The sequence below is a fragment of the Musa acuminata genome, chromosome BXJ3-1 (genome assembly GCF_036884655.1).
Source record: "Musa acuminata AAA Group cultivar baxijiao chromosome BXJ3-1, Cavendish_Baxijiao_AAA, whole genome shotgun sequence".
NCBI classification, from domain to species: domain Eukaryota; kingdom Viridiplantae; phylum Streptophyta; class Magnoliopsida; order Zingiberales; family Musaceae; genus Musa; species Musa acuminata.
Window position 1 is genome coordinate 2,295,448 of NC_088349.1, and position 18,836 is coordinate 2,314,283.

The window sequence follows — 18,836 nt, forward strand, 5'->3', positions numbered from 1 at the left end:
TAAAACATCAACAGTATAAATACCTCAAAGATCAAATATCGAGAAAGAATAGGTGCAACACCGATTCATACTTAGGAACACGGCAAAAACATGATTTTGGATCTGCTGGTAAATATTTGTCAAAAAATCGGCATTGTAAGCCAACAATCGATACAGCCCACTTCTGCAGAAAGCAAACCAGATGTCACGAAAACACCACACAAAATCTAAAGCCAAAATGGAGCTAATCTTGGATCTGCACGCCAGGGCAAACCACTTCTAGCGCCCAAAGCCCGGCAATTTGCAGCCGCCTGCAATAGTTGCACACTAAATATTCGATGCATGTGGCTTGCAAGGAATTTAACAATAACCAATACTTGTGTTTGTCAGAAGGAATGCTGGTGTTTATGATGCCTTGAAAAGAAGTCTTATTGACAGAAAACTGGAGTATAAAATAAAGAGGAATAGGAGACATACCACTTGGGAGGCAAAAGGCAGCATCTTCTCAGGTGGCATGCCAGCACAAATTGCTGAAAGGACAATAAAGAAACAGTAAATCATAGGGAAGAGTATGGATAACAGCAGCTCAACAATATAAAACCATGACAACTACTATAATAAACCCAAAGAACTGTATTGGCAATATAAATGAGACCAACATCATGGTTATGAAAAATCATCACTAAGCATCCAGAAACCCAGATCCATGCCTGTTCTTTAGTATCTAAAATATGTTTTTAACACAAATTTACCATTAGGTTGTGGTAAGCAGACAACCCAATGTATACTATAATCCCATAAATTGATGAATTGACACATTATTTCTTTCCACATGTTAATGTTTTCTTGAGGCAATATAACATAACAATTCCATTCCAAAATTTAAAAATAGAACAAACTCAAATAATTTCAACCATAACTGGAAGGTGTCAAATACCAGAGGACAAGAGAATCAAGGCAGCTTGAATTAATTAATAAAACTCTAAAGAAGAAGGAACTGATCGAGATGAAAATAAAGGATGAGATATATGTTACATGCTTTTATACGACAACGACAACAAAACTGTAATATCCCTACTGTTTTGATCTGCTACATGGATCTTTTATCATAAAAAATTTAAATATTTTAATTAAATTAAAAGTATTTAGATCTTTATTCATAGTTTATAAACAAGGTCCTTTTAGGTCTCCCTTTTCCCTGTTCGTATCACTAGTTTCACATCTTGTAAGCTGTGATGTATACATTAGGTCTCCTTAGCACGTCCACAAATATTAAACGAATCTTCAATATTAATATGCTTTTATATTTCAAGTTATCTATAGGACGTATCCTAAAAATTAATACACACCATAGAGAACAGCTCCAATAAATGCATCTCCAGCACCAGTCGTGTCAATCAGCTCTGTAGGAGATATGATCTCTGCGGTTCCTACATGTAACCGCCCATTTACTGCACCAATTCCATCAGCACTAATTCTCAGGCTAGCCTGGAATTGGAATAGAATATACATCAGAAACAAAATCAAAGGATATTGAATGCTGAAAAAAATTAGTTCAGCAGAAAATATTGGAGATGAACTAAAATTTCCCGGTATAATGTTGTAGAACCTTAGAATAATAATATCAAGCAGAAATAAAAAATTTGATTATCATTAGCTAGCATCTCTTATGCAGGCAAGATTATGGATGGTGCCAAATCATGAAATATTTCAGCATTAATTGCTGAAAGATATGTAGACAGCAATTGTCGGAAATATAGGAAGTGCCGCTGGAGGTCATCTAGAAGGAACATACCTCAGATGAAATGCAAGTTGGGATACCAGAACTTCCACCAACTTTGGTCCTTAGAGACTCCAGTAAGCTGTCTACTTCAGTTTCCTCCATTTCAGAAGCTTCTGTTCAAGTAATAACAGAAAAGCGTATAAATGGTGTCACTATCTTCAGTTCCACAATGATCAAGATCAGTCAAGTTTGTCCAAACTTGATAAGATCTTTCAATACCACTCAGCGAGAGGCCAGTGTCTTAGTTCATGCACTCACCAGTTGTGCTTTTCTCAAGCAATATGCAACCTTTCTCTCCAAGAGTCACAATAACAAATTTCACATTGGGTAACCTCACAAGAATTGAGACCAGTGCACTGGAAACAGATGGCGCATTTGTCCACACCTGAAAAAAAATCAGAGCAGTAGTAAGTACCAAACTTATTCTTATTATCTAGTGCCTACTGGTTGCACCAACTTCAAGTGGTAGTGCCTAATTGTTATTATCTAGTGCCTATTATTATCATTCAAATCATAAAATACAGTGGTGCAATGTGCATGTACATTATAGACAAGAATTTTACAAGAAGCGTTCTACCCAACCATTTCATGTATTCCTATCATCAACTACAGTTGACATGAAGTTTTGCTACATAGCATCAGGTAGCCTGGTTAAAAAAACAGTTAGTAGCATTATCATTATAAAGTGGCAAGTTGTGCTAACGCATGCAACAGAAAGAAATTGAAAGATAACAATAACTTCTAGGCTGCCATTGCAATGCTGTGCACCACTATGGTGAAGAACATATTGAGTTTTGTCAGGTAGAGGGGGGATGTCTACAAACAGAGAGATGAAATTCTGGTGAAGAACATATTGAAGCTATATGTTTACATAAATAATCAAGAATACAACAAGTTGAAATAATTTACTCTCTAACGTTATCACTAGGAGTTCATGATAATCAAACAAGATGGCACATGCAGAGAAGTTACTCATGCCAATTATGACATGGCAAAACCTAATACTACAATCTAAATCTACTGAGATGAGTAACCTACAATCAACCACAGATATTGAGTCAGCTGCCAACAGTCATCTTTGCACAGATGTCTTCAGCAAAAAGTTTTCAAACAAAAGAAAATCATAAAGGATCATATCAAAATAAGTGAAAACAATACTAGCATCACCAGAATAAAAAGACCCAGAACATGTTTCAATACTTCGCTCGAGAAAACTAAAATAACTTGTGTTAATCAGACAGTGGGGATGTAATTGTTTGAGCATATTGAGAATTCATTGAAGTTGAACAAACATTAGATTTCGTAATTACTGGGTTGTTTAAGTTTGCTTAAAGAATATGCTTACCTGGGGAAATTTTTCAGAGCATACAACATAAGTTGCCAAGTTAAGTAGATCATCCAATCCTTCCCTAGGTCGTTCTGCATCAATTAAAATAGGAATTCTCCTTCGACTTGCCTGTGCTGAAAATTTTCATAGGAAACAATTAGTTGGATTCAGCAACAAGAAATGCATATTCTAGAAACTAAAATAGAGTATTGACGACCATGTTGATGACAATCATGCATGTGTATTTCCAACCTTCTGTAGTTCAAAAATCAAATTTTCAATCATTTATTTATGCATAACAGTTATTTCAAGTCAATCTTGATCAGGCCAGGTGTTAAAACCCAGAAAGCTATTCACCTTAACTATATGGAACTATATGAAAACTGTACTTGCATAGTTAATTATAACAGAAGGGTGAAACAATTAGGCTAAATTGAGCACACCAAGTATAATAGAATCCTTGATTTGAGGTGCGAGAAATAACCAGTCTATTTCATTTGTGATAGTATAAACAGTGAGAGAGATTTTTTGCATTCTGCAGGAATTATGCATGTCAACTGCATAAATGTATACAAACATTAGTTTGAATCTGCAACAATAGCGTGCTAATATATGGCAAGTGACATGGTTTCAGCTGAATAGGTCTGTTCATGCATAGGGAAGAAGCCAAACTGTAACTTTTAAGTGAATAGATTGGAATGAGCAAAAAGGACCACATGAATGTCCACTTCACCATCATGTCATCATAGTTATATATATAGCTTTGGATGAGAAAGACACGGACTATGGTTAAAGGGGAACTGGAACCCTTGGTTAGCAAGAAATGAAGGCTTTCAGTTTCATGAGAAACAACTGGATATCACGTTCTAGCTCCAACTGCATAGAACTTTACTTGACAGTCACACTTACCCTGATGGTAACATGGATCCATTTTACATATTTTGGAAGTGTTAGATTCTTCAGCTTGTATCATGATGGTATGAGTTAGAAAGCATAGACAGAATAGAAACTTAGAAAGTACTGTAACCACAATGCTAGGACGCTGATGATTACCTCTTGAGCAACAACCAAAGCAGTTTCCCATAATCGTCCATCAAAGTATGCAAGACTGGCACCATCTAAAGCAGATGAAAGCTTCGACTGGGCAAGCTCTTCTGGAACCATTGCAGGATTCCCAGGGGTATGTATACATGTACGGGTCTTCCTGAAAAGATCCAGAATTATCCGCCATTCATGCTACAAAAGAAAGTAAACTAAACAATAATTAAATTTGAACATATCTCCACATAAACATTGTATGTGCCTCTGGACCACATAAACATGAAAGGTGGCCACATATACAACTACATATACTAATGTGATCACATGTACGTTCAACACAAGCATTGAATGTGGCCACATATATAGTTTAACTTTCCTCCGTATTATTGCTGGTTTTAATATTATATTATCTTAACATCATAAAACTATGGTCAGTTGTAATACAATATCAATTTCCTACAGTTTTAGATAATCTTATATCACTAAAAAAACTTCTAAACGGTATATATATCATTCTTTAATTCATGTTTTGAACCTAGGATATATATCTATTTAATTTCTGAATATATATATATATATATATATATATATATATATATATATATATATATATATATATATATATATATATACATGATTTTTTAGTATATGATGAAGTGTTTGTATGTCCAGACTCCAGATATGCATTCACACACACAAAATATATGCTACGTGAGACTTCTATCCAAGGTTTTTAATTTCAGATACTGGACCCATATGGGTCCAAGCCATACTAGCATACCATGTCTCACACATGATGCTGAAGAAAGGGAAAAGCAAGGTCAGGCATTTAGACATTCCAGGACTAAAGCATTAGTTTCACACTGACCCACATGAAAGAACTGAAAATAAGTGAGGCAATATATTCAGATGTGTATTCTACCATGTAAAGTCAACACACTCATTCAGTGCCATCAACCATGGAAGTACTGCATATATGATGAAAATACTATTTAAGGATTATGTACCAAAAGGTCATTTAGCATACGTAGAGCTTCAAATACAACATAAGAGAAATTCATACGTTTGGTTGTCGACTATTATATACGTGAATGGTGAATTTCCTTCCAATGCAACCTGAAAAATGTACACGGAGATGTGAAAGACATCTTTCAATAGCTTAATCTATGACAAACGTATGCTCAACAGACCACAATATAAGAAGTATCTACTCCATCTCCTTCTAGCTCTGCAAGCAAACTTCTCCCTTGAGCATCATTAGCCACCTTGGAGTGATAACCAGATAAAGACAGTTAGGAGATCAGACGATAACAGAAATCACAAACTGTTCTCATGGGATATCATAGTATAATATTTAAAATTAATTTCTTCTTCAGAAGATGGGAACAGATCAGCAAATAAATGCATATTGAAAATTCCAGCCTCTTAGGACAATGGCACATTTTTTTTCTTTTACTTGGAAATCACAAAATCTAATACGAACAAATCAGATTTGTTGAGCAACATATATGTGAAATAGACAACAGAAGGCAAAAAAACCTTTGAAATCACCCTAGGTTTTAAACCCAAGCGACATGCACCAGTCAAAGCATTTCCAGCATTTCCACCTCCTTCTACCTGTACAAACAGATGGGACTAAGGATTTATTATTTATTAATGACAGATAGAGTAGGAATAGTGGAAAAGAAAAGTCAGGAACTTTTATGATCAGATCATCATGCACATTGTCTGATGAAAATGGTGATATTCAGAAACCAATAAGGATACACTTGAGTAACAATTTGAGAACATGAACAGTTAAAGTTAGAAAGAGTATACGATTCTCCTATATCATTTATCTTTGTGGCATTGAGGGCGGGGGTTTTTATTTTTATTTTTGGGAAAGAAAAATAAGGAACAAGAGACCTGGGCAGCTGTTGGTCCTGCTTGATTGGCTTGTGATTTCCCAATTCAAGACAGTTTGGTCTTACCACATTGCAGTAGCCCAAACCTGGCTTGACTGCATTTGATAAGACCACATTATTAAAGCCATTGATCATGACATGAATGGTTAGTTTCTAATTAGATTTGTAGACTTCCACTAGTTCCACATTCCCAACAAAAGAGTAGATTAAAGTGTGACCCAAAATAAAATGTCAATATCCAGTGTTACTTATCTTAGATTTGGTATCATGAAATCTGCTAGTGTGGAGCAAATGAATCAGCTGAAACAGAATTTTGTAAAGCAAATTATCAGCATGATTTTCAAACTCAATTGAGCCTTCAGTGGGGTTTCAAACAAACTCGACAAAAAATTGCAGTTTGCTGAGCCACGCACCCACCTATTATGGTTGTTCATGCGTGCATCCATAGAATCTGACCACCTGGAAAAATCCACAATGTTTTACTACATGTTGCAGATTCTTCCTCTTCAATCTTATGCCTACTAGGAAAAGGCATTGGCAAAGGTCAGTTCCTTCTCTGTTTCACATAGCAATGTTGCTTTTCACTATTATTTGTTCTTTCACATGACTACTTTTGGAGATGCACCACAATAAATTTCAGGCTTCACCACTGCCATAATATATGAATCCTACATCCATGAACTTAGTCCATATGTTGCACCTCTATAATAATACAATTTTACATAGAAGTCCATTCTAACAGCTCTTTATGAATTAGGCCATTATTTCCAAACATTTGTTCAAAACTTTCATTTAGATCTATGCTTTGAGTTTCATGATATCATCACCTGAATTAAACCACCATGTATTGCATCCAGTAGCTACCTCCTCAAACAATGCTCTTCCATTACCAATATAACATTCTTTCTGTTAAACCAGATAGCAGTAATTATTTGTTATTAAGGATTGTAATTTCAGGATAAAGACCTGTTGATACCTTTTAAGCATTCTCTTGAGCCAGCAAGCATATACTAATAATTGGCTTGGATATAGTGCTAGTATCTTTGGCATGAGTATGGCACATACAAATATATTTCAGGGATGATATGTTAAAACCAGTGCAATTGTGTTGATCACAACAACAATACTTACTAATAACAAGATCATATTTGTCAACACAGATTTAATAGGTTATGCTGATGATCAATAAGACTCCTTCACATGGTTGTTTCATCACTTCTTTAGAAGCTAAGGTACCCAATCTTGACTACAAAACACAGAGAAAGTTGATAGCTTCATTAAATCTTATGTATATGCTATACTCATAAATCAAATACCTAATCTCAAAAAATACCAAGGAAGCCTGGGATGCTCTTGAATGACTCCAATAACAACCTATAGAAAGGTAATCCTATCTTCAAAAAGTTCAAAAATTTCGAAAGGGAAAAAATGTTACAACAAACTATCTTAAAGAATCAAGAAGGTTCCTTTAGATGCTTTTGCAGCGTTCAGTAAATGTGTGTTTAACATTAATTTGGTCTATTTTGCACTCAATACCCTTGGACTGAAAATGGGCCCTATATCACTACTAATGAAAATCCATAACCACATCTCAACTTTGACAAAAATCAAGCTGGTCTACTTGCTCATTGACAATGCTTAGCTCGTGGTAGGCCAATGCTAAAAGCATGTTTTCCTTAGGAAATTAGTAGGCCATTAGATATGTTGAACAAACAATCTGTTATCAGGGTAGGATGGACATATTTCTGCTGTGATAGATAGAAAAACAGTCCAATAATATATTGAGTGTGTGATGTGGTCCTTCTCGATAAACATATTGCGAGAATGAATCCATCCCGAGTGATCAGGCATCTCGATTTATAACCACCATAAGATGAGGAATGGACTAAACGAAGGAATTGATGTGATGAGTTCTCCATCTTCATGTATCTTTTCCACTGTTCAGTATTTAAAATACTGCACTTCGATATATGGTGCATCATTTCTTTAAGAGAGGCATTTCCAATTTTAGAGTTTCCTACTCAACAATAATTTTTCTTTTAGCAAACAATAAGTGACGAAGGCGGGATTCGAGCCTACAGTCTTACAATATACTCTCAAAATCTTTATCAACTACGCTAGTTGGCACCTTCAAAATACATCGGATGAGATTTTGAACCCTCTACCTTTGGTAAATGAGTTTGGTACACCACCACCAGACCAGTGTTTAAGATATAAAAGTTGTTTTAAGAATCATTTTTTAGAAGTACCCAACAATGTTACTAGAGTATATTGATTATTCCATAGTTACAAAGCAATAGTGGACATCAAAGAGAAAGCTAAAGTGCACAAAACTCTCATGTAACATCTGGTATCAGTTTGATCTCTGTAAATTTAAGACTTGCAAAATTATCATTTTGTTAAAGTTCATCTGTGTAACTATCAAAATCTAGTTCTCTGTCAAATATCGTTAATGGCCATGATTATTTGTGCCTTGTACATTTAAAGGATATGCTTGCAGGTATATCCACTCGGGGTTGGGCACATCACCTCAATTACACCTATATGAGTAAAGATCAATCATAAACGACACCCTACCACACCTGCCATCATCGGCCAAATGTAACCTATGCATCAATTTCGGAATCAAATAAATTAATCTACAAACAAACTCCCAATACCAAGCAAGAAACCAAAAAGGAAAAAAAATATATCAGCACTTTATCCTCTCAAGTCTCACCCGACATAATCTGCATCCAAGTTCAACAATAACTCTACCAACCGATTGAAGCATTCAGAAGCACCCATACCTTGAGGCTGATGCTACGGATCTTGTCATCGGGGTTGGGGAACGCGGCCACCGTCGCCAGATAGTCCACGGACACCGCGCCGCAGCCCAACTGCCAGGGAGCAAAACGAAATCAACAGATCACCAAAACATGCTTACCAAAGAAGCAAATCGGGCGTTCGCCGATGCAAGGAAAACGGAAGCCACACCACGATTAGGTTGTCAGGAAGCGGAGGGATAGTTGGCGAGGCTGCTGCGCGTTGCAAAGCCGAAGACGACATCTGAACCCTGCCGACGCGAAAGAACGAGGAATCAAACAAGGAGGCGAGACACTGACCAGCGATATTACATACCTCGGGAGAAGCCTAGCTGCAGTGAGAAGAGAGGGGATGGGGGGGAGGGAATGAGGGTAGTTGGGGAAATGGATGGGAGATGGCTTCATTAGGTGTTGGGAGTCCAAACTATGAAGCGGAAGGAACTCGGTTGCGGAGTCCACCGCTTAGGGACACAGCAGTGAAGAGATGGAGAGATGGGAGGCTTGTGGTGCGTGCGCGTGCGCGTGCGTAGCGCAGCGGAACACGTGGCTGTGTGAGCCACGAGGATAATTAACCGGAGTGCGTGAGCCACGAGGATAATTAACGGGTCGGACTCGGATCCGACCCGTTCCGAGTCTAGATTCGTTGTCCCTCAATACAAGCTTTTTCTGAAGACAAAATTACATATAAAATTTTAGATTAATCATTTTTTGGGAGGCAAAATAGGCGTGTAAATGAAGAAAAATTCTATGCTAAGTAATTTAAATCGGATTATTGTGTGATAAAAATTGAAATCTGGATTGCACCCAAATTATATTGGGCCAAGATGGTGCCGGAGCTCGGCCCAAATCATGTTGGGCCTCATCTTTCAAGTTGGGCTCTTTGTTTTTTCTTTTATTTTAATTTACAAAAAAATAAATTTTGATGTTCAACTAAAATTAAGAATTAATTATTTAACAAAAAAAGGCATATATCTTATGCTTATTGGTGAATTCAATTGAAAAGCTCTTATAATTAGTGGTATGGAAGGGTGGCCTAATTAATGCAAATAACGTTTACAAACAAATGTAATTAAATTTTTGTTACATAGGAAAAATGAAATTGAAAAGAAAACTAATTTAAACAATTAGTAATTTGATGTGCATGTCCCCTTTAGTGGCTAATTTGGTAGCAAGTTGGTGTTTAGTAGTGAGTTAAAATTAGTTTCATTATATCTAGCAGCATATTTATGAATATTTCACTATCATTTTTATCATTTGGCTTACAAAATAGGCACTAAAATTCTATCAATTTTAAGACTGATTTTATAAATTTTAAATATAATGTTCCTAAATTGAAGACTTATGTTAATGTCTTTATCGATTTTCAACCCTTACTTTTCATGCCAATAACAATCAATGTTTTAGGTATATGAATATATTTTAACTTAATTTTAAATCTTTTAGATGGATCTTTGATCATTAGGTCTAGTAAACCATCAACGATCAATGTTTCAAGTGTATAAACATGTTTTTACTTAATTTAACACATAAAAAGATGAAATTTGTGGCTACCAAGATCTAATTAATACCTCCGGTATAATGAATCCATGTTTGTGGTGGAGCCACCGCTTTCTTCCGCAATTGGTGGTACGAATCATCGACGATAAAAGGAATCCCGGTAACAAGTGTTTGCGTCCATCGACGTGCATGCAATTGATGGAACGAGTACGAATGCAATGGACCACACGACGAGTCACACTCATTTCGGATCATGTTTTGATGGTTCCCACCAATTTAATTAATGAGATTTTTATATATCTATTCTTGCAAGGTTAAAAAATTACATTCAGATGGGTGTCATATGATAGGTTGCATTCTAATTACTGATAAGATTATATTAGTCCTATGTTAATTAAGGAATAGGAGAATCAAGCGTTTATAAATCTATTCATCATATTTTTCTTACTTTCAATAATATTTTTGAAATTCATGTGCACTGAAAGGATAAAACTATATGAATATGCTTATTTGCCCAAAGCAAATAATTCTTCGTGAGTCCACTCATCGATAACTATTGATTAAATAACTTATCAAATTAGCGTTATAAGAAAAGCCCTTGAAACCTTAGCTCCCCTACGGGAGGGAGCATTGATAAAGCAGTGTTAATCTCACATCAATTGAGGAGTAGTGGAATTAAGGACTCATAAATCTATCGGGCCTCTCTAGGTATTTTTTTGGAGCTCACATACTTCAAAAGGATAAAATCATACCGGTACGCTTATCTGTCCAAAATAGAAAATTCCTCGTGAGTTAATCGTACCTATGATTACCGACTAAATGACTTATCAAATTGGCTCATAGAAGGAGGGCTCTTACTAAGCACTAATAAGGTCATATTAGTTCTACATTGGTTGAGAAGCAGGGAAACCAACTCTTAGAGACATATTTTAGAACCTATGGGCTCCAAAAGGGTAAAATCATGCGGGTATATTTATCCATTCAAAACGAATAATGACTATCGACTAGGTGACTTATGATGTTAGAATAAGAGCCCTTGGCTTCCTTATAGAAAGGAGCATTGATAAGATTATGTTAGTCTCATATTTGTTGAATAATAGAAAAACCAATAACTCATAAGTTGATCATGTCTCTCTTACCTTCGAATGTACTTTTTAAAGTTTATGTGCTTCGAAAAGACAACCATGCGGGTATACTCATTCGTTAAAATCATATAGCTCATTGGTCTAAGTGAACAATACTTCGCAAGCTTATCTGACCAATGATCGTCGATTAAACGACTTATCAGTAACAAAATCAATAATACAATTATCTCATCAACATATATATAACCTAAATATAGAGAAATAATAAAAAAATATTATGTATATATATATATATATTCTTAATTAATTATGTTGTTTTATCGAGAACATTTGAGTTTTCCTTATAAGATTGCAACAGTTATGACTAGTATAAGTCCTACCAAATCACTAGTGATGATTAGTGAGAGTAGGCAGATTGCATAGATTATTATTTGGGTTTGGTATCCCTCTTTCTATCATTCGGATCGGTGGACACAAATGCACACACTTGTTATCTGAATCCAAGCCATTATTGATCCACAGAGAGAATTGCACTAGCAATCCAATCTACCACCGACACGATGTTGCGGCTACGGACTGAAACGTATGGGAAGAGAAGATATGGGGTCGTCTGTCTGCTTCCCTTGTACCTGCAATTATAGCTTGCTCATGCAGAGGGAGAAAGAGAATTCATCCACATGATCATTGAAGGTGATCTTTAAAGCTAGATTTTTGTACGATCCAAAGAATCTTATGTTTCGATTACGTTTTGCAAGTCAAACATTTGCATACATCCAATTGGTCCACATCACTTTTTTTTTTAATCTCAAGATTATAGTATTTTTAAATCTTTCATAAGCATAAAAAAAATTCGTAGGGTTCAAAATCTCATTCGATCAATTTCTGAAAGATATCAGTTAGTCTCACCGGTAAAGATCTTAATAATTTATTATAAAATCCTATGCTCGAATTGATAATATTTTTATTTTAATGTATGAGGTAAGAAAATTTTTTATTTTTTAAATATAGAAAATAAAAATTAGACCTTTCTCAATTCATATATTAAAATAAAATACTTTCGTCCAACATATATCAAAGTATCTAAAATAAAATGGTAAGGGAGAGAAATCAAAATTCTATATATTTAATTTATATTTTTTTTTTTTCAAACGATACTTTAAGACATCTTTCGATGGATTTTTCAACTAAAACAAGCAAATAAGATAAAGATGTCCAGTATGGATAGACACATAAATAATTAACTAGGTTTGACGTTGAACCTAAAGCGAGTTTACGAAGTTGAGTTTGAGTTAGTAATTGCGCAAGAAACAAGTGTATTAAAGAGTTCGGATGTTGTCGGTTCATAAATTGGATAAAGTAACCTAACTCAACAAGTAATGAGGAGTTATAGCGAACAAGTCAACAAGTAACTATTAATTTTTATATTTTATAAAAATCATTAAATATAAATATTATAATATTTATGTTATGCACTATGATATATTATTTGTGTTAATCCTTTACATGAATTTAATATTTCATCTCATAAAAGCTTCATCCCAGCAACTGTGTATTTAAGATAATTTATACAAACTTGACATCCTCGGTAGTATTTTCTTTTGAATGACTACTAAATGGCACAAATTCATCTCGATCAAACTCAACATCTATTTCAAATTCAGAGTGATCAAAATCGATATATATGATGAATTCGATCTAAAGCAACGTAGAGAAGATTTAAATTTAAATTCCTCACGGTGACAAAAGTGTGAGATGCCTGTGTCAGCACTTGTGGCAGACAAGATGGGTGGCGCACGGGCCATGGCATTTAAAAGCAGAGAAGAAGATGACATACGATTGCGTGTGCCATCAATGCCCTCTGTCCGCCATGAGATCCACGGCGGACGGCCATTTCACCCGCCTTTGTAGGGCGAATCACCCCGCAATTATTGGACCTCGTCTGTAGCTTCTACAATGAGCCTCCTGTAGAGTTTGAAGGTGAGCATGCAGCCAAGCGTCGAAGTCTCCCCCTCCACCGCTGGCTGCATGGCTGCTTGCTCCACTGGCACGGCCCTGACATGCAAGCTTCCCCTGCGCAGAGAACAAATCGCATTCGAGTGTTTCTCGCAGCAGCGAGAGTTTTCTGTGAGTTTGAGCCTCCTCTCATCTCGTAGGTAGCGTTTGGGACTTTGAATGATGGAACAAGCTCCAGTCTCTATCAGCGCAGGAATCCTAAGAACGGATGAGGGACAGCAGCGGCCACTGCCAGGCCCCACCTGGGAGACCTTGCTCGCTGCCTCCCATCAGTTAAAAGAAGAGAAAGGAGCAGGAAGTCATGGCCTGGTGCATTTGTCTCAGCAGTAAGGATTGACCGAGCACGATGAGTCATTCATTGGACAGTGTGTGCAACGAGAGGAATGCATGGTAACTCCATGGTGCAGACATGATGGTCTGCCAGCAATGATTCATGACTGCTTCATTGTCCTCGCGTATTCCAAAGTATCTCATGGACTATTGCTGGGAGGGATTTGCCCGTTGCTTACATCGAAAGGGGAATGGAAAACACAAGAACAAGCAGAAAGAGAGTGAGGTGATGATTGACTGTTTGGCTCAACACCGACTGCTTGTTTGGTTGCATGCATGTTTTCTAGTGTGAAAGATGAACTGGATGAAGACTTGTGTGTGTCTGTGCAAGTATGTGTGAGGATCTGATCTAAGCAACAATGAGGAGAATATGACCTGTCATGCATTCTGATTGTTAGGTTCATCCAACTGTACAGCAAAATAAATATATTTTGGATTGATGCCAACTTATACTGTAGATGTAGCTGCATTGATGAAATATCTGCAAGCATAGGTATTGAGGAATATGGAAAAGGGGGAAAAGACCATGATATAAATATGTAAATGTTACATATTCAACAACTTGTTGATGTTAAAGTCAACTCTATGCATCTTTTTCCATCACTGAACAAATTCAAGACAAATAAAATGCATGGATGATATTAACATGTTCAAAGGAGATGTACAAATATACTAGTTAGACAAAATGAATCAATGTCTTGAATTAATTTGTCTAACATTTGTAAGCTATGCATCCAAGCAGTGCATGGCAGAAACATTTTATAGAATACTAAGACATTAACAACTGTATACCTTTTAGGATTTATGAAAACAGGATTTAGATTGTGTTAAAAAGGACATGCAACTTGGTCTCATCATTAATATCATCAAGTGGCATGGTGCAAGTCATTTCTATGGCATCCAGTAATGGTCCATGATGGAAGGGACCCATTGAGAGACCTATAGATATGTTGTTCTCTCTCCACAGTATCCTTGAAATATCAGTGGTACTCCCTTTTTTTTGGTGTAGACAAAATAGAAGGAGACCAATGCTGCTCAATGTGCTTACCATGAAAGATATTACAAATAGGTACATGCTAAAAGCTCATTCTCCATGATGCAGTGTGTTCATGAGCCTCTCACTCATTAATCCCTAGAAATTATTATGGGTTTCTTACAATTATAGTGTGATGGGATCCACATGTATGAGCCTCTCACTCACAAGTACATGAGAAGTGATGTCACCCAATGATTCAATTCACCTAAAAGGTAGTGCTTACATATCTGTATATGATAATGGAAAGGTTAACAACTCATTTTATCTATATTGTATACATTAACAATGTCTAATATAATTTGGATGGTGATTGTTATCTAATTTCCTTGTTATTCATCAAAATCGAATTATACTTCTTTACAATTTATGACCTCAAACAAAGAATATAGCACTGATGATTGCTCATATAGGTGTTCTCTTTCTGAGAATTTGAGAGCAGAAAACTTTTCAGATATGGAGAACTAACTTTGATGGAGGCTTATAAGATATCATTCATGTAAGAAAAAGATTTACAATATAAAAAATACATTTAGTCTCAAATGACCAAAGCAAAAGGAGAATTAGAGATACATTATCTTCACCTTATTGAATTAGTCTTAAATGCCAAGTGAGTATTTTCAGTATTCAAACAAAGAAAAGGATTATTGGACTGATGTTCTAATTTCACTAGAAAAAATATGAGTCAAATCCAGTTGGTGCTAAAAGTTTATTTCATCAATCTATCTTTTGTCTGCAGACATAAGGAGAATGTTAAGAGTATAAACATATAAATTATACCTATTAGCTTTCAGATGTAAATCCATAAAAAATTAAGATTTCCTGTACAATGATATATAAAAGAAATGCCTCAGAACTGCAAAGCCTACAACTATTATACTTGATCATATTAATAGTCTTGGGTCTGAGAATAGTGCTGAGATTTGTCAGAAGATGGTAAGATGGGGACAAACAAGAGGTGGAAGATGTCATGCTTAAGTTTGATGGCTCACGAGTTGGGTGTGCAGACTTGCTTCTGTAGGAGGATTCTGCCACTTAAACAAGGCAGAATGTACCTTCACTAGAAGTAAATCAATCAAACTTACAGATGTCGGCACTTTCTCCTAAAGAGGAGCCACAGGTTTCTGGTCATGTGAAGTCCAACGTTGACATATAAAAACCAATGATGCAGTCTTGCCTCAGCAAACAAGTACAGCCTCTTTGGGCTATTCTCAATATCATCAGGGTTATACCAAGTCTTTCTACTTTGTTTTGCTGAGTTCAGATTTAGCCATGTCTCCAAGAAATACTTCTCCAAATCATGTGGACAAAGGGATTGATCGTAGGGCGAATTATCGGAAAATAAACTTCATTTTTTGGACTCTTCTCGGAAGCATCTCTCTTTTTTTTTTAAATTTAATATATAAAATACTCTACCATAAGATGAATCGATATAGTTGTAATATCTTTATACTTTATTATAGTGTTTTTAGTTATACTAAAAATATATTATAATATAGTAAAAAAAAATATTATTTTATAATAATTTTACACTATATTATGTATTGTTAAAAATATTATAATACTTTTAATATTTATATGAAATTTATATTAAAATATCATGTTATAGTGTTTTTGTAGTGTGCTATCATGTTTTTCTAATATTACTAAAATCATTACGATTTATGAAATGAGACGATTCATAGAAAAAGAGATTAAAAAAAAGTGAATGAGATTATTTTTGGATGTTATGTAAAAAATATTTTTGAAAATTTTTAGAAATAAGACAGTTAAAAAAAAAGATCGAGCGATTAAAAAAAAAAAGACTATGAGCAAAGAATGAGCCAAGATGACACGCAAAATAGATAATGGAGATGACAAGTGTAATAGTCAAGGAACAACGTAAGACGGATATCATATATAATTATTGGATAGAGATAATAAACAAGCGATAAAACGATGGACGAGAAAGAGAAGAAAAGAGTATTTATGAAATTTGGACTAACCTAGGGATGTTATCATACACATCTTCAGAGAAAAATAAAAATGGAAATATTTTCAGGAAATTCGTCTTATATCCTTGAAATAGACAATTAAAGAGGCAGAGGCGGGTAGTGAAAAGAGGATTAGATTCCTTCTCTCACCACTGCCACAAGTCTACTTCTACAATTTTCCCCCGCAGAAGCCAAACAGGCAGTCGAGTGCGACCCTTCATGCACCTTGTCACCTTCCCTTACGTCACCCATCGGTCCTCTTTTGCTCATAGTTTCTTCCTCCTCTAACCTTACATATGTCTCTGATCCATCACCGCCACCACCACCACCACCGTCACCATACCACCAGCACGCTGCTGCCCCTACCCCTCTACCGCTGACCGGAGAAAGGGTTAGACAAGCATGGGCGGTGTCACCAGCAAGTGCTCCTACGCCAAGCACCGCAAGAAGACCAAGGAACTGCGGGCCAAAGTCCTGGCTCTGGAGGAAGAGATCAAGGAGATGAAGCGGGTGAGGGAGCACGAGGCTCGAGCCTTCGAGCGCCACGCGGCGGCCTTCGCGTCCAAGGAGGCGGAGTGGGAGCAGGAGAGGAGGAAGCACAGGGAGGAGGCGAGCAAGCTGGGGAAGCGGCTCAAGGAGGAGGAGGACCGGATCCGATGTTTGGAGGAGGAGATGGCCGCCGGCCGCGGCGACAAGGAGTGGTTCCGCCTCGGCACCGACTACCTCGTCGAGCACATGAAGGAGGAGCAGGCGCGGCGCGAGGAGGCGGTGGAGAAGTGGAAGCAGCTCTACCTCGCCATCAAAACTGAGCTTGACGATCTCATCCAAAGAACTCGACAAGGTAACATTAACATTCCCATTCTCTTGAGATCAGAGCTGAAACAGAGCAGTGTCTTTCCGGTTCATACAAGGAATACAGATTAATGCATGGATGATTCACAAATGAATGAAGGGGACCGATCATCGATCTCAGTTGACATCCGCGAGGAACTTGTGGCTCGACCTTCTCGTCCGTTCTTCTGTTTCCCCCACTTCATAGCAGGATAATACCATCACATACGGGTGTGCACTGCACATGAAGGAATATTGTATGCATGTCCACTGATCCTGTTTCCATCGTCTTCTCGATATGTAGGCCATATGCTCCATGATTCCCAATGGACCACATGGCAGTCCTCAATCATGCCTCTGTTTCTTCCTCCTTACCTCTCTCGTGGCCACTGACGGATTTCCATTCTTAGGGGAGAGGTTCTACCTGGGGGATGAGGAAGGCAGCACGATCAAGGGGCTACAGAAAGAGGTGAAAGCCAAGGAGGAGACGGCGGAGACGTTGAGATCACGCGTCGATGAGATGGAAAAGGAGGCGTGCAAGAGAGACCGAGAGATCGACATCTTGAGGCAGAGCCTGAGGATTCTGAGCAACAAGAAGAGGGGACGCATTGGGAAGAACCAACTCAGAGACTTGCATTGATGAGGTGCAGGCCATCTCATCTATACCGGAGAACAGGACTTGATGGAAATGTTATTGTAGCAGAAACATAAGTAAACCTTATATCTTATATATGTAGACCCAATAAAATGTAGTTCTTGTCGTCGTCTTCTTCTTCCTTCTTAAAGGAGCAGAGTCTCTGTAGTTGCTTCAATCGAGTATGAACTGAACACTGGCACTGCACCAGTTGCTCTCATCCATGTCCTTCGAGATGGCTGTGGTGGATGCACGACGAAGCATCAATGAAGTCAGTTTCCACGACTGGAGATTTCTATCGATCGACACCATGACTGTCATTGCATCATCATAAAGAGCAAATGTCCTCTCATTAGGCTAAGAGGCATCAAGAGGGATGAAAGAATGAACTCCTTCTGCTGCATGGAGTGGAATGATACCACCTTGAGACAATGCCTGCTACACATATCCAAATCATGCTGAGAAAATGCATATGAATGTGTTGGTATCATCACATCCATTCAATTTCATGGAGGAAGTATGAATAGGCTTCTAAATTTTTTTTTGGGCCTTTATTTAATACAAGCCCATTGATAATCAAGTCTTATTTTGACGCCTGTGTT

The 18,836-nt window shown here is 36.9% G+C and overlaps 2 protein-coding genes across 2 annotated transcripts; one reads left to right on the forward strand and one right to left on the reverse strand.

The window, feature by feature from the left end:
• On the reverse strand, positions 1-9,309 carry LOC103988886 (uncharacterized). Its single transcript, XM_009407560.3, has 13 exons — positions 9,155-9,309; positions 9,011-9,089; positions 8,824-8,913; positions 5,670-5,747; positions 5,321-5,395; positions 5,194-5,246; positions 4,143-4,293; positions 3,108-3,218; positions 2,021-2,147; positions 1,775-1,875; positions 1,329-1,467; positions 457-509; positions 1-290 (listed from the first exon to the last, which is right to left on the reverse strand). The coding sequence occupies exons 1-13, from the start codon at positions 9,241-9,243 to the stop codon at positions 207-209; spliced, it is 1,230 nt and encodes a 409-aa protein (XP_009405835.2). The 5' UTR covers positions 9,244-9,309; the 3' UTR covers positions 1-206.
• Positions 9,310-16,933: 7,624 nt separating this feature from the next.
• On the forward strand, positions 16,934-18,454 carry LOC103988875 (uncharacterized). Its single transcript, XM_009407549.3, has 2 exons — positions 16,934-17,610; positions 18,011-18,454. Exons 1-2 carry the CDS (start codon positions 17,172-17,174, stop codon positions 18,238-18,240), a joined length of 669 nt encoding a protein of 222 aa, XP_009405824.2. The 5' UTR covers positions 16,934-17,171; the 3' UTR covers positions 18,241-18,454.
• Positions 18,455-18,836: the final 382 nt, after the last annotated feature.